The sequence below is a fragment of the Rhinichthys klamathensis genome, unplaced genomic scaffold (assembly GCF_029890125.1).
Source record: "Rhinichthys klamathensis goyatoka isolate OS25496 unplaced genomic scaffold, OSU_Roscu_1.1 h1tg000093l_1, whole genome shotgun sequence".
NCBI lineage: Eukaryota > Metazoa > Chordata > Actinopteri > Cypriniformes > Leuciscidae > Rhinichthys > Rhinichthys klamathensis.
The window spans coordinates 2,104,654-2,118,148 of record NW_026606632.1 but is presented as its reverse complement, the minus strand read 5'-3'; the positions used below and the strand labels follow the sequence as shown (position 1 = coordinate 2,118,148).

Sequence of the window (13,495 nt, the reverse complement as noted above, 5' to 3'; positions counted from 1 at the left end):
TTGTGACCACAGAGAGTCAGGACCTCGGTTTAGCGTCTCATCTGAAGGACGGTACTCTTCAGCCCATTCTCATCCCTAGGCGTCATGAAACTGACGCCTTGGGAATCATTTTGACCATGCTTCAATATTCGACGCTTTAGGCACCCTTTAGCGTCAGTTACATGACGCGATCCTAGGGCGTCATCTTACTGACGCTTTACCTTTAACGTCAGTTAGATGACGCTATCTAATCCTAACCCTACCCCAGACCTAAACCTACCCGCGTCATCTAACTGACGCTTAGGTAAAGCGTCAGTAAGATGACGCCCTAGGATCGCGTCATGTAACTGACGCTAAAGGGTGCCTAAAGCGTCGAATATTGAAGCATGGTCAAAATTGTCATTTTAGTGACGCCTTGGGGTGAGAATGCGTTGTACTCTTTGACAGTATAGTGTCCCCATCACTATACTGAGGCGTTAGGCTCCACATAGACCACAGGGTGAGCGCCCCCTGCTGGCCTCACTAACACCTCTTCCAGCAGCAACCTGGTTTTCTCAGAAGGTCTCCCATCCAGGTACTAACCAGGCTCAGCCCTGTTTAGCTTCAGTGGGCCACCACCAGTCTTGGGCTACAGGGTGATATGGCTGCTGGAGCAAAATTTTAAATGTCAGAGCATGTCAGAACACCTCCAGGGCCCAGAAAACAGCTCAGCATGTATGTAAAAGTTTGTAGTTTTGAGAAAATAACGTTTATGCGTGGTTTGTGAAAAGACAAAAAAATGTAAGTCACTGAAATAAGGCCATAAAACCCATACTGACTATTTGTTCACTGCATTCACCTCACACCCGAGAATTAATAATCTAAAACAAGGAAACGTGAGCTTCGGTGATAACTAGACGAATATTTAATGACTAAAATAGTAATTTCTCTCTAGAAATGACATCAAAAGTGGAAAATGTGGGACAAAAACATTTACAAACAAACTGACCACCAACTTTCCGACGCCATTATATTTTTTAGCTCAACTGTCACAGAATGGAAAGCACAGGATTGTGGGATATCAAAGACAGCGAAGGATACATATATGCTGCCTTCATATATAAGGATACATAAATGCTAAAGCTAATATTGGATTTGGACGTGCCAGTTCTGCCTTGGAATACATCCTCCCAAAGCAGCATTTTTAAGTTTTTAGATGCAGCATGTGTGCTGAGGCAAGTTGGAGCTAAATTCTGCTGGACAGTGACCCTCCAGGACCATGTTTGGACACCACTGGTCTAAAGTGTTCGTTGCACACGCAAGCAGCTCTTGATCGGTTTAATTAATTTGATACATTTATTATTATTAATATGATCAAATATGATTATTTTTACAGTGCAGTTGTAATTTGTCAATTAACAGTAATAAAGTTGTTTTCATTTTTATAGTTTAACATATTATTATTATTATTATTATTATTCAGTTGGGGTCTTAAAAACCAGTGTGAATGTAATGTGTACTGAGATACATTTTACAGAGGTTTGAGTTTAGCTAAAAAGTTTTTTTTATTTTTTTTATCAAAATATTATAGCCTATCCTCAAAATGTAGAAATGTACATTTCTGTGTGCTGCTGTAAATAAATACTTTAAAACATGACTATTTAAGTATTACATATGTATGACCACTGGCATTCACTAGAAACATGAGAGCTAACTCATAAATGAAAAACGGAAAAAAGGCACTCAAGTGGTTAAAGATAAAAGTCTAAAGATTGAAATAATAATAATAAAAAAGATTTAAGCCCAATTTATTAAAGACATGGAATTGCCTTGGGAATTTTCTATTTTTCATCAAAATAATATATAACATGAGAGAACCGTGAACATGCAAATGTGTTAATTGCACTTGTTTACTGGCAAATAAACTATATCGAGTCCATACAAATCCATACAAAATGGTAAAAGGAAACAAAAAGGAGAAGAGAAACCCATGTTTAGAGCAGAGTCTTTTTGTGTCAAGCACATATACTTCCTGTATTGTATGCAGGTGACTATAGCCACAACTGCAAGAGCATTTTTTTTTCTGAGAATATACTCACTATGCTCATTTTAAAAAATGAAGAAGAAAAGAATAGAAAAGCATGCACTTTTTTCACATTTATGAGGTGTTGAATATATATTTAGTTTAAGTAAAACTGTCCGTTTACAGAGATCACTCAAAAAAGTAAGAAAAAAGGTGGTAAAGTAGCACCTCTATCAGACCACATCCTGTTATGAATTTTGCTATACCTCTGTGGTTTGGAGCTCTTTCACATATATCATCTCAGTCTTTCCAAGTCAGCACTTAACTTTCATTTCACACACTCACTACAGATCAGTCCTTTTCATGCTTTAATGATTTAAAGTTATCATCTGCTCATCAACTAATCTGCAATCAGGATTAAATTAAAGAGTAGAAATTACTAGCTATATATTCTATAAATGTTCATAGATGTTTTATACAGTAAAGTGTTTGAGATTGAGCAAAATAATTTTAGTTGTCCATTATTCAGTTAATCTCTGTGTAATATGACTGGCTGTATGTTTGGTGACAGAGTGACAGATTTTGACAAGCAAAACATCTTTTGTTGTTCCTGAAACAACACACTGTCGAACAATTTTAACCTTAATGTTTAACTAACCATAAATACAGAGAGAAATAAGATTGATACGAATGGCATTGAAGCTTCAACCTCAACCCTAACCTAAACCTACATTGATTGGAATGTTGTTCCAGGGCCAACATGTTTTCCTACTAGGAAAGATCACAGTAAGCTTGAAGGCATAATGATGATTTGTAATGGTTATTTGTCATTTAGAAGACACTTGGGACACAAACATATTTTACACAAACATATTCTCACACACCCCTGAACACACGTAGCATTCGCTTATATGTTACTCTGGTGGTAACAATTCAGTTACCTTCAAATGTCTGCAGTTGCCACACACACACAAACCCAACCCACCGCACCCCAGACAGCAACATAGTGTCGGCCCGGATCCGGCCCACGTTGATTCCACACGTTTAAATCAATGGGTTCAGAGCATTTTATGACTCTCAGCATTTAGTCACCTGTAAACCAGATGTGTTATTATTTAGGTAGTTTATGTTCTTTTCAGCTTCTTGCTTCACCAAAATCTGAATGAGAAAACTGACGCTATACCCACTATTGCAACCCTTGCAGAAATACTAAAAGTGTAACTTGCATTGTGTTAAGAATTGCAGTCTGACACATTTTGGAGCGCAGCAAGGCACGTACTTAACATTAAGAACTTACTTGCTCTAACCACTGAGCAACCACACATCAATTGCATGCTACAGCAGACTTTGAGATCTTGATTGGTTAGAGATCAAGTGGGAAATAGGACACATTCATAAGCTTGCAGGAATGAAGTGTAAATAACTGAATTAGAGCAGTGGAAACAATGTGCATAATTCTTAAGATTTTGCTCAATGGAGTTGCTTTTCATCATACACTTTCCTAAGGTTTAGTTAATGCCAGTTGTTTATTTCAGTGCTGAATCTTTGGGAACTCATAGTGCTTGATAAAGCATTGTCATAATTGACAGAAAATGACACAGAGATTGCCATCATGCAGTCCATAATGCTCATGTGAGACTCGACTCCTGTTTTTATCGACACTTAAAGCAGGAAAGTCATAAAAAACATGAGACATGAATTCTAGAACATCTTGAGAACAGAAGAGTTCAAAATGGAATGAACCTTCTACTGCCCAAGGTCCATACGAAGAATTCATCAGATCAACAGTCAATGGAGGTATGAATGAGGTTTCAGCTGCCCTCCTCTTCCTCTACGGAGTGATTCAGACCAGGGATGAACTTCAGAAGGTGCTTGCGGACGCTACCTCTTCTGCCTCTCCTTGGCAGGGTCCCAAACATGGATGAAGGTGAATTTTCCCAGCTTGGGGAGAGTGAATTGTTACTGCTGGTCAGGCTAATGCTGCGTGTTCTTGTCAGGGGTCGCAACACCCCCCCCTCCAGCTGGAAGAAGCCGCCATTTGGCTCAGTGGGGCTTAATGGACTCGGATCATCAAATACTGGTGACATGAAGGCACCATCCTCACTATCATCTGTCATTATGCTGCGGCAACTGCTGTCACTGGAAAAACGCTGCCCAGAGTGGCCCATTGGAGATGAAAGAGACATCATAGAGTCAAAAGACAGATGCTGAGCACCTTCATTCAGATTACCTGACACACAGAAAGAGATAACATTAATCCTAATGGCCCTTAATCATTCAACATCCGAAAAAACATTAGCCTTTTGAGTAACAGAGTATCAGACATGGGACACAATGAGGGTTTCCTAAAAAACTTTAAAACAGCTTTTGCTAACAGCTTCACAACTTCAGATGAAGCAGAGACTTATGCACAACTATAACAAAGCACACATCAATTATCATTGAGGAAATTACACCATAATAAGAACAAAGGGGACATAAAACTTTAAACCTTAATTTCTGCAATATTTAAATTCAGTGTTTATTTAGTCTTTTCGGATATATGTAAATATTTATTATGCTGGGGTGCAAATTTAAGAATGGAAGCAGCATCTTTGTTTTTGTCCAACAAAATGATCTTGAATGAAAATGTTTTTCAGAACTTCGTATAAACCTAATTTAAAGCTGAATTCTTCAAATAGATTTGGAATTCTTCAAATCGGAACTCTCTCAGTAAGATGTATGCCCCTGGAACAGTTAGAGATGAAACTAAACTGAGTAGTTTCGGGTTGTTGTTTTTTTTTCTCACCTCGAGTAAGACGCTTTTCCTGAAGTGTGAGAGATTGCAGTTCCACCCATTTCTCACGAAGAGTTTGCTGTGCCGAGGGAAAACATGTAAAACACAGAAATGAGATCAACGTCTATGAGTCATTGTGGTAAATGTGTATGTACAGTATGTTGATCAGCATTCATTTAGATGCCTCAGCATTCATGGTAACAAATACACTACATTATATACAATTCAGACTGCCTGATATTTCTCAGTTATTCTGTGTATCTTTCTGAGTAAGGTTTCAGCTAACCATAGTTCATGTGGTAAACATACAAACACACACTAACATGCATAAATACACACCTTAAGGTAGCGCATCTTTTTCTCTAATTCAATTCTCTTCACAACACTCCCGCTGACTGTCTCCAACCTTCACACACACACACACACACACGCATTCAGAAGAGGAGAAAAGATGGTTTAAATTAATACATGATGGTCAAAGCATCTTTTTTTTTGTTGATGATTATGTAATATACACATTTTGTTGCTAGTTGGTTGTTGGTTGCTAGGGTGTTCCGCTAACAAGTCCATATTCATATAAAGTTTTGGGTTGCTAGGTGGTTAGACATTAGCCCAAGTCAAAAGAGTCCTTGTCAAGTCTCTGTGATATTCTGGATAGGGTTGTACCAGTCATTCGTAAGTTTTTACTTACATTGGAACATTAAGTCCACACTAGAGGCTTAGTAACTACTATCTAGTTTGTAACTAACTCTGTACTTTATTCGGTTGCACCATTAGTTCATAAGGCAGAACGTAGCTAGTAAGTCATGCGTAGTCACATAATATGTTGTTTACCCTCAATGATCCCACAACAGCCTTCAAATAGAGCAGAAGTTGTGTTGAAATGCTGTGACTTTCAGTTTATCCTTCATTCTAAATTCTTTTACCTCATAACTAATTGTGAAAATAAATTTCCACTAAATACGATACTTAATCATGAATAACATAATTGGTATTTTTATATGTAAAAAAAAATCAGAAATTAATGTCTTTAATTAATAATGATCAATAAATAAATACTGATACAAAATACAAAATAAATATTTATTTATTTATTATGACTAATTTTCTTTGACACAACATAGAGCGATGCACACAGCTGCACGCTGTTTAGGACGGGTTCGGCACAGCTGGTGCACATGTTCCCTGGTCTCCCTAGGATTTTTGTTTTCCATCCATTTTATCATCCATGAGTCTGATCACTCAGTAGCACACATCTTCTCAACACACTGCATTATTTATGGATAGGTTATCATTCATGACCATATAGCACAAAAATATTATTTACTTATACTCACTTCAGCATGTTAGTGGAGTCTCTAATCAGCTCAATGATATGTTGGTGGGTAGAACCCTCAATACTGACTCCATTTACTGACAATATGATGTCACCTATCAGAGAGAGAGAGAGATTTAAAAGAAAATTAGACTAACACTCATTACACAGAGCTGGCAATTTTTCATGTTTAATTTAACCTTCTTAATTGCATGCTTAGAGGTGAAATGAGTGGTGTTTTAGTGTTGTTGTTTTAGCCTGACCAGCTCCTGTCATAGCTGTCTTTTGGTAGATTGACGTTTGTTTGTTTGTCTGTGTTTGTTTTGTTTGGCAGACAAAATGAGTGTTTGGGAAACCTGTCATAATTTACCCATTTTTTTTCCAGATACTAGTGACATTAGAATTCAATATTAGTTCATTTCACCTTTAACTAATGTTTCTTCTCATATATTCTTTTAGTTAAATGTACTTTTTTAAAATTGTAACTTTTTTTTAATTTACTAGTTTACTCTGCACTGTTATTTTTATTTTAGTTTGTTTGGTTTTGTTTCTGCACTATTGATATATATTTGTTATATATGTAAGGGATAATCTACGACTAGCTGTGTATTAAATGAAAGTGGTTGCCTCCGCAACATGCATTAAAATTGTTTAATGCACAGCTAGCAATCAATTATCCGGCTTGTACCATGGTCATTTGTCAGCATTGACAACTTAAAGCTGTTATTGATGTTTACCGTGCAATATTTGACCAGAAGGGTAAAATTGTTGGTTATTTTCTTCTGTGTATGTATACTTTGATCCAGCATTCTGCCTGCTTTGAATCAGACACAGAGATAAAGTAGTGCGTAATATTACATTTATTTGAATGAATGAATTATAGCATTTATTTGAAATAATAATCATCGAGAGAGAGAGAGAGAGAGAGAGAGAGAGAGAGAGAGAGAGAGAGAGAGAGAGAGAGAGAGAGAGAGAGAGAGAGAGAGAGAGAGAGAGAGAGAGAGAGAGAGAGAGAGAGATGAGAAATGCGTACCTGTGTCTGTTCAGTATTTCTCTCTCTCTATTAACAACGAAGTTGTGAGTTTAATTACTTCAAAATAGCGATGGAACCCCCTCGTTGCTGAGAAATATAATGTAGTTATTGAGTAGCGAAGCTATTTTATTATTAAAAGTCGTGGGCAGCATTGATAAGTTTCTGTGCTCCTGAATGTTTCTGTGTGTATGCAGCGCAATCTCCGCTCTGTGTGTGAGTGCCATGTGCGTGTGTGTGCTTCAAATAAAACTGACTTGGAACGACCTGTGCAAATAAAGTTTTATTGCACACCTTACAGCCAATCAGAATAGAGTATTCAGACAAACCTACTTTTTTTTACAAGTATATCCATTTGCACTACTGTTACTTTAGCCTACATTGGTTTAATTATTTTGCACAAAAAGCAGACACAGATCAACGTCTGCTTCTTTGATTTTCCCACTTGTGATATGGAGCTACTTAAACAGTAAAACCTAATGGACTATAAATAGATTGAGATGCCTGCTAAGTTTTTCAAATGTAATGCACTCAAATTGCGGTAACACTTTATTTTAAGGTGCTTGTAATAAGCAGTAATTAACAGTTAATAAGACACTTATAAGACCTTATAAGATGCATATAAGATGCATATAAGCATTAACTAATGATAATAAATAAATTAAATAAAATAATAAATTTCTCAAGTATCAATACATTGCACTTTTAGAACAGCCGAACAAACATAAATGGTAACACAAACTCCCAGTCACTTAAAAATGTACCTTCCCAAGAGGGAGTAGTTTCCCTGATCTCTTCAGGGCCTGGACCTTTAATTAACCCTTATATGAAGTAGGTAATGCTTATATGCATCTTATAAGGTCTTATAAGTGTCTTATTAACTGTTAATTACTGCTTATTACAAGCACCTTAAAATAAAGTGTTACCCAAATTGCTATTGCCCAGCGCTGCAGCCTTTTGTGCAATTGGAGTAGTGAATTTAATGCTGTTATCAACCCTTTTCATGATTAGTTAATCATACTGTATGTAATCATAAAAACAAATCATTTCTATATGTAATACTTATTTCAAATGGAAAGACTTTACCTAATCACAACAATGACCATTCACACTTAAGTCTTAAATGGGCTGTTTAAATCAGACGGTCAAAAACAATGTAGGAAATTTCTAAATGCTGATAGTTTTTGATGTAAATATCTTATTAACATTATAAGTGGACCTCAGGTAACATTAAAAAGTGTACTCCATTGAATTGAAATTGACAGGCTGATTAGTGCTTGCCATTGAAAAAAAAATGCTTCATGCTTGAGAAAGCATGAAATGACAGTCCGTTAAGACAGAAGAGAGCAATACATCAGCTGTGTTAAATGTAGATGTGGTTTAGGCTGGTGAGAAAATAACATGTAAACAAGGTCAGGTCAAATGGGTGGAGTGAGTAACACTTTGACAAGAGGAAACGGAAAACCTGCTCACCAGCAGTCAAACCTGCAGTTTCGGCTGCACTGCCATCCTGCACACTGCACACAAATGTGCACATCTCCACCATACTGCTGTTCTTCACCTTTAGACCATATGTCTGCACAAAGAGACACACATCCCAAAGAACCATTACTGAAAATATCATTAAAAACATTTATGCCTGTTCTAAAAAAGATTCGGTCACACTAAAATATCAAAGGAAGTTGCATTTACAACTTTGGAGCCATAAAAAAAGCATTGGTAACACTTTATAATAACTGCACGCTATTAATCATTAAGTAAGCATGAGTAAACAGTTAATTCATCATTTATAAAGCATTAATAGACATTAATAAGCAGTTTGTAAATACAGCTATGAATGCTTTTTTTCTTGATTTATAAGCATATCTATAATGTGTTTAATAATTGTATTTTCATACTTTGTTAATGATTAATTAATAATTTCTATATGAAGTATAGCATTATTTACAAACCAGTTATTTAAGAGTTGTCAGTGGTTCATAAGATCACTTAGAAAGTGTAAGTAAATGGAGTAAATTCAGGTAGTTATAAAGCATTTAGTAGTGGTCAGTTAACTATTTTTGTGAGCTAGTTATGCCTTGTAAAGCATTTATAAAGGAGAATTAAAGACTCAGTTATCTTCTAAACAGAAAAATGAAACAAACACAACACAGTGATACAGAACAGAAATTATTAACAGCATTTAAATCTCCTTTGTTAATGATTTACAAGGCATAAATAGTCCTCACTTTAGATGAGCTCACAAAAATAGTTAACTGACCACTACTAAATGCTTTATAACTACCCGAATTAACCCTGAATTACAGTAGAAACACATGTTAATAAAGCATTTATTAACACACTAAGTAACTATTACTATACGTCTGAATAATAAGATGTATGAATGTACATTTAAATAGTTTATTAATCATTTACTTACACTTTCTAAGTAATGTTATGAACCACTGACAACTTTTAAATAACTGGTTTATAAATAATGCAATACTTCATTTAGAAATGATAAATTGATCATTAATAAAGTATGAAAATACAATTATTAAACACACTATAGATATGCTTTTACATCAAGAATAAAGCATTTATAGCTGTATTTATAGACTGCTTATTAATGCTTTATAAATGATGAATTAACTGTTTACTAATGCTTAACTAATGATTAATAGCGTGCAGTTATTACAAAGTGTTACCAAAGCATTTAATGCAGTGTGAAGCATTGCTTATGAGTATAAAAACAAACCTGGACTTCAAATCCAAAGGCTTCATTGTCTTGTTTCTCCAATATAACCACTGTTCTGTGCAAAACAGGAGACATGTGAAACAAATATTTGCATGAGAAACATCAGACATTCATAGAGAATCAGTAAATCAGTCTTACCTCTGAGGATCAGTATAATCCACCAGAGATGTTGAGTGTGTTCTGCTCAGCTGCAAAAGAATAATTCTCAGATTAATTTAATGTGATTAATCAGATTAATCCAAAATTATGTAAAACTCCAAGAATCTTGTAGGAATTGTTATTTTGCAGGAATGCATGTTAAATAAATCTAATTTGATCTTGAATAGTTGATCCATAACGGCTGAAAACTGATAAATAAATTTTAAAAATCAAATAATATTCATTCAGGATATTTTGACAAAATGGATTAGGACAGTTTATTATGTTAGACCAGTTAAGGTATATAATTATAAACTCTCTGCATTCATGTTGCCATAAAAACATATATCAAGATCCCCTCACTGTATTTTGATTGTCTCACCTGACTGCGTGATAATGTACCGCCTTTGATTTCTTCAGTGTTCAAACTTTTGGCACTGTTGAAAGAGCGTCGTCGCCAAAGTGTGCTTTTCTTCTTTTGAGAGCTGTCGATTATGTAGCTGTCCAGGCTGCTCAGCTGTTTTAAAGGTGCTTTAAAGTTCTTATTGGATGTCATCATGCTTCTTTATTCATAGAACCACAGCACACAACTGCAGGCTTCAGTGTGACCTGTCTGTAGTATAGGCAGCGGATATAACCACGTCACGTGACTATCAGGAACTAAAGGCATCGAGAATCTGTCTGTGGGGGTGTGTTGGCCATCTTTTACGGTTCCTTTTTTTCTCTCATCTATTATTTCACTTTTTTCATCTTTAGTGTGCTGTGGACAGAAATGGTGCATCTTCCCTATTGTTGTTTCCTTTTTTTAACTTTTAGCTAGAGTATTTTGCAGTCGTCTGAGAACAAACATGCATGAACAGCCACAGTCTTGACAAATCTCTTTCATCTGTTTCCACATCTGCACAGCTTTCACTTCTCTCTATCTTTCTGTGAACAATCACTTGTTAAGTGGTCTACCCAGAGGACTTTTCTGAAAGCTCAGCTGGCATAGTGAGAAACAGGTGACATGAAACCCTCAACACTAGAGCAAACAACCCGATTCACTGAGGTTTATAGCTTCTGAAATTCCATTCGCAAAATGTCTGGTGTGAAAACTGTCTGGTGTGTAAAAACTTTTAAACGCCCCTTCTGTTCTTAAAGGTACAATTTGTAGGATTTTTTGCAGTAAAATATCCAAAAACCACTAGGCCAATGTTATATATTTTGTTTAGTTGATTACTTACAATATCCCCAATGTTTCAAACTATTTGTAAATCGTGAGAAAATTGCGATTTTAACCAAGGAAACGGGGCGTGTGAGCAGGGGTGAGTATAATGGCGTCATATCCTCGTTACCCTCGGTTTTCGCCAGGTTTGACCTCGTACTGCCATCGTAACCATGGCGACAGACGTTGACAACCGGGTTATGCCGTTATGCCTAGCAGAACGCTCACGCTGTTGTTGTTTTGTTCATACATTATGGACCATGGCAAGCAGACTTTGAGACAAAAAGAGGACTAAAACGAAGATCAACATCTTTCGAGATGCCGAGAGCTCCACGTCCGCGACTAACTTATACTTGACAGAGACGCTAGACAGAGAGTGTTGCATGTACTTTATTAGACAGGTGAGCAAATGTACATAAAACTAATCAATGTTATTTAGTTCAACATGATGAAATGTTAGAATATGATCTGTATGTTATTCTAATGTTGATCTAGCTTACTTAGTCTCATACAGCCAACACACAACCTAACTAACAACATTCAACACACTCAAATGCCGTTTAGTGTGGTAGTGTAACTGTTAGAGCAAGTAAAACAGCACTGTGTTACCTTAAGTTTCATTCGTCTAATAAACTGACATGTGTGAGTATGAATTCAGCAACTTGCGTGTAGTTCGGTAGAAAGAAATGTCCTTATTATTTTATATCCACGGGACTCGCGTTGCGTGTGGCGCTGGAATACGTCTAGCAATCGCGCCCTGCTTCATACCACAGTCATGTTAAAAACATCAATGTATTCACTCATCCATAAAAGATCCATCAGCTTGACGACAAGATCCATAATTCAGCTTAATGTGGAATATACGTCATCAACATACGCCATTGTTATTGTAAGAGGTTAGCGACCCCTGGTGGCGAAAAATCCTGCATATTGTACCTTTAAATGGTAGGGTCATTTTAACCTACAATCCCCAAACTCGGTACATGGGGGAATCTAAATTAAGTGCATTTTACTTAAAACAAGTAAAAAATAATCTGCCAGTGGGGTAAGAAAAATAACCTTAATGCAAACGGAAACAAGATTATTTTTCTAACCCCATTGGGAGATAATTAGCAAAATTAGAAATGCACTTAAATTTGTAAATTAGTATTAGACTAAATAGCTTATGTCATTTTTCTTGTGTAGAAAATGCATCTTGATTTAAGAATCTTTTGATATTTTGACTGGAAACAACAAGACAAAAATCCTAAGTAAGAAAAGCATTTTTTGCAGTGCAGGTACATTCATTGCGCATATTTTCATCATCCAAGTGACAAAAATGGCATGTCCTTTTATACAGGATCCTGTTGATGAGGAGGCTGCATTCATTCGTAGGGAGTTAGATTTACGTTGGGAGAGGATTTTTAAAGGGTAGTTCTCTTACGAGAGGTTCTCTCGTATTGCGTAAGCTAGCTTACGCTGCGGGAAAGATTCATCTTTGCTGAGATATTGAAGCCAAAAAATTATTTCATAATTTTGTATCCATACACAACGCAGTTCCTCTGCGGCAGACCTAGAGCGGGCTAGCTAGCAGCTCATTGGTTCGCTCAGAGAGAACTGCTTAAGCCTATGGGAGAGCGGGGCTGAACCCGCTTCCAATGAGAGGCGCCCGCGCGCTCATTGCGTCATGACCCGCCAGAATGGGCGTGGCCATGGTGTATATAAGGCGCTCTCCCAGGCTTATATGTTGATTCATTTCATCTTCAGCAAGCTGCACGCTTCTGCTGTTCCTGAGAAAAGCCATCGCCGTCGAAGAAGGCATCCTCTAGCGAGCTCAAGGACCCTGAAGAAGCCGGCCGTCTTCGCCACCTTCAGCCGCCCAGCAAGCTAGGCCATCCGACGATTGTATCCTTTCTCTATTTCTAAAAGAGCCGAGCGTCTTTTTAAAGATGTCTCGTTTTTCCTGCGGCTCTTGCCGCGCTCGTCTCGAGGACGGAGACCGCCATGTCATCTGCGCTCTCTGCTTGGGACTCGAGCATGCAGAACTCGCCCTCGCTGATGGAGGATGCGACCTCTGTGAAAGCCTGCCGTTATCGTCCCTGCGGGCACGACTTCTGGCAGTGAAAACCGCTCCCGCGCCGCCTATTCTCTCGCCGCGTAAAAAGAAACGCCGCTCTCAAAGGCCGCCGGAGCCCCCAGCGGAAACATGCGGGCCGCCGCCGCCGCCTCCCGCTTCCCGCTCTCCCTCCCCGCCCCTGCCGGACATTCAGTTGCCGCCGAGTGGCCGCTCTGTTGTTTCCGATGACGCCGCGGAGGAGAAGGACTCCTGTTCACT

At 37.5% G+C, this 13,495-nt stretch overlaps 1 protein-coding gene and 1 pseudogene across 1 annotated transcript; both read right to left on the bottom strand.

Moving 5' to 3' along the window:
* Positions 1 to 511: 511 nt before the first annotated feature.
* LOC130086098 (5S ribosomal RNA) lies at positions 512 to 631 on the bottom strand (annotated as a pseudogene).
* Positions 632 to 2,773: 2,142 nt separating this feature from the next.
* Positions 2,774 to 10,752, bottom strand: cytip (cytohesin 1 interacting protein). Its single transcript, XM_056252234.1, has 8 exons — positions 10,360 to 10,752; positions 9,978 to 10,027; positions 9,840 to 9,894; positions 8,576 to 8,678; positions 6,095 to 6,188; positions 5,097 to 5,163; positions 4,770 to 4,836; positions 2,774 to 4,211 (listed from the first exon to the last, which is right to left on the bottom strand). Exons 1-8 carry the CDS (start codon positions 10,534 to 10,536, stop codon positions 3,793 to 3,795), a joined length of 1,032 nt encoding a protein of 343 aa, XP_056108209.1. The 5' UTR covers positions 10,537 to 10,752; the 3' UTR covers positions 2,774 to 3,792.
* Positions 10,753 to 13,495: the final 2,743 nt, after the last annotated feature.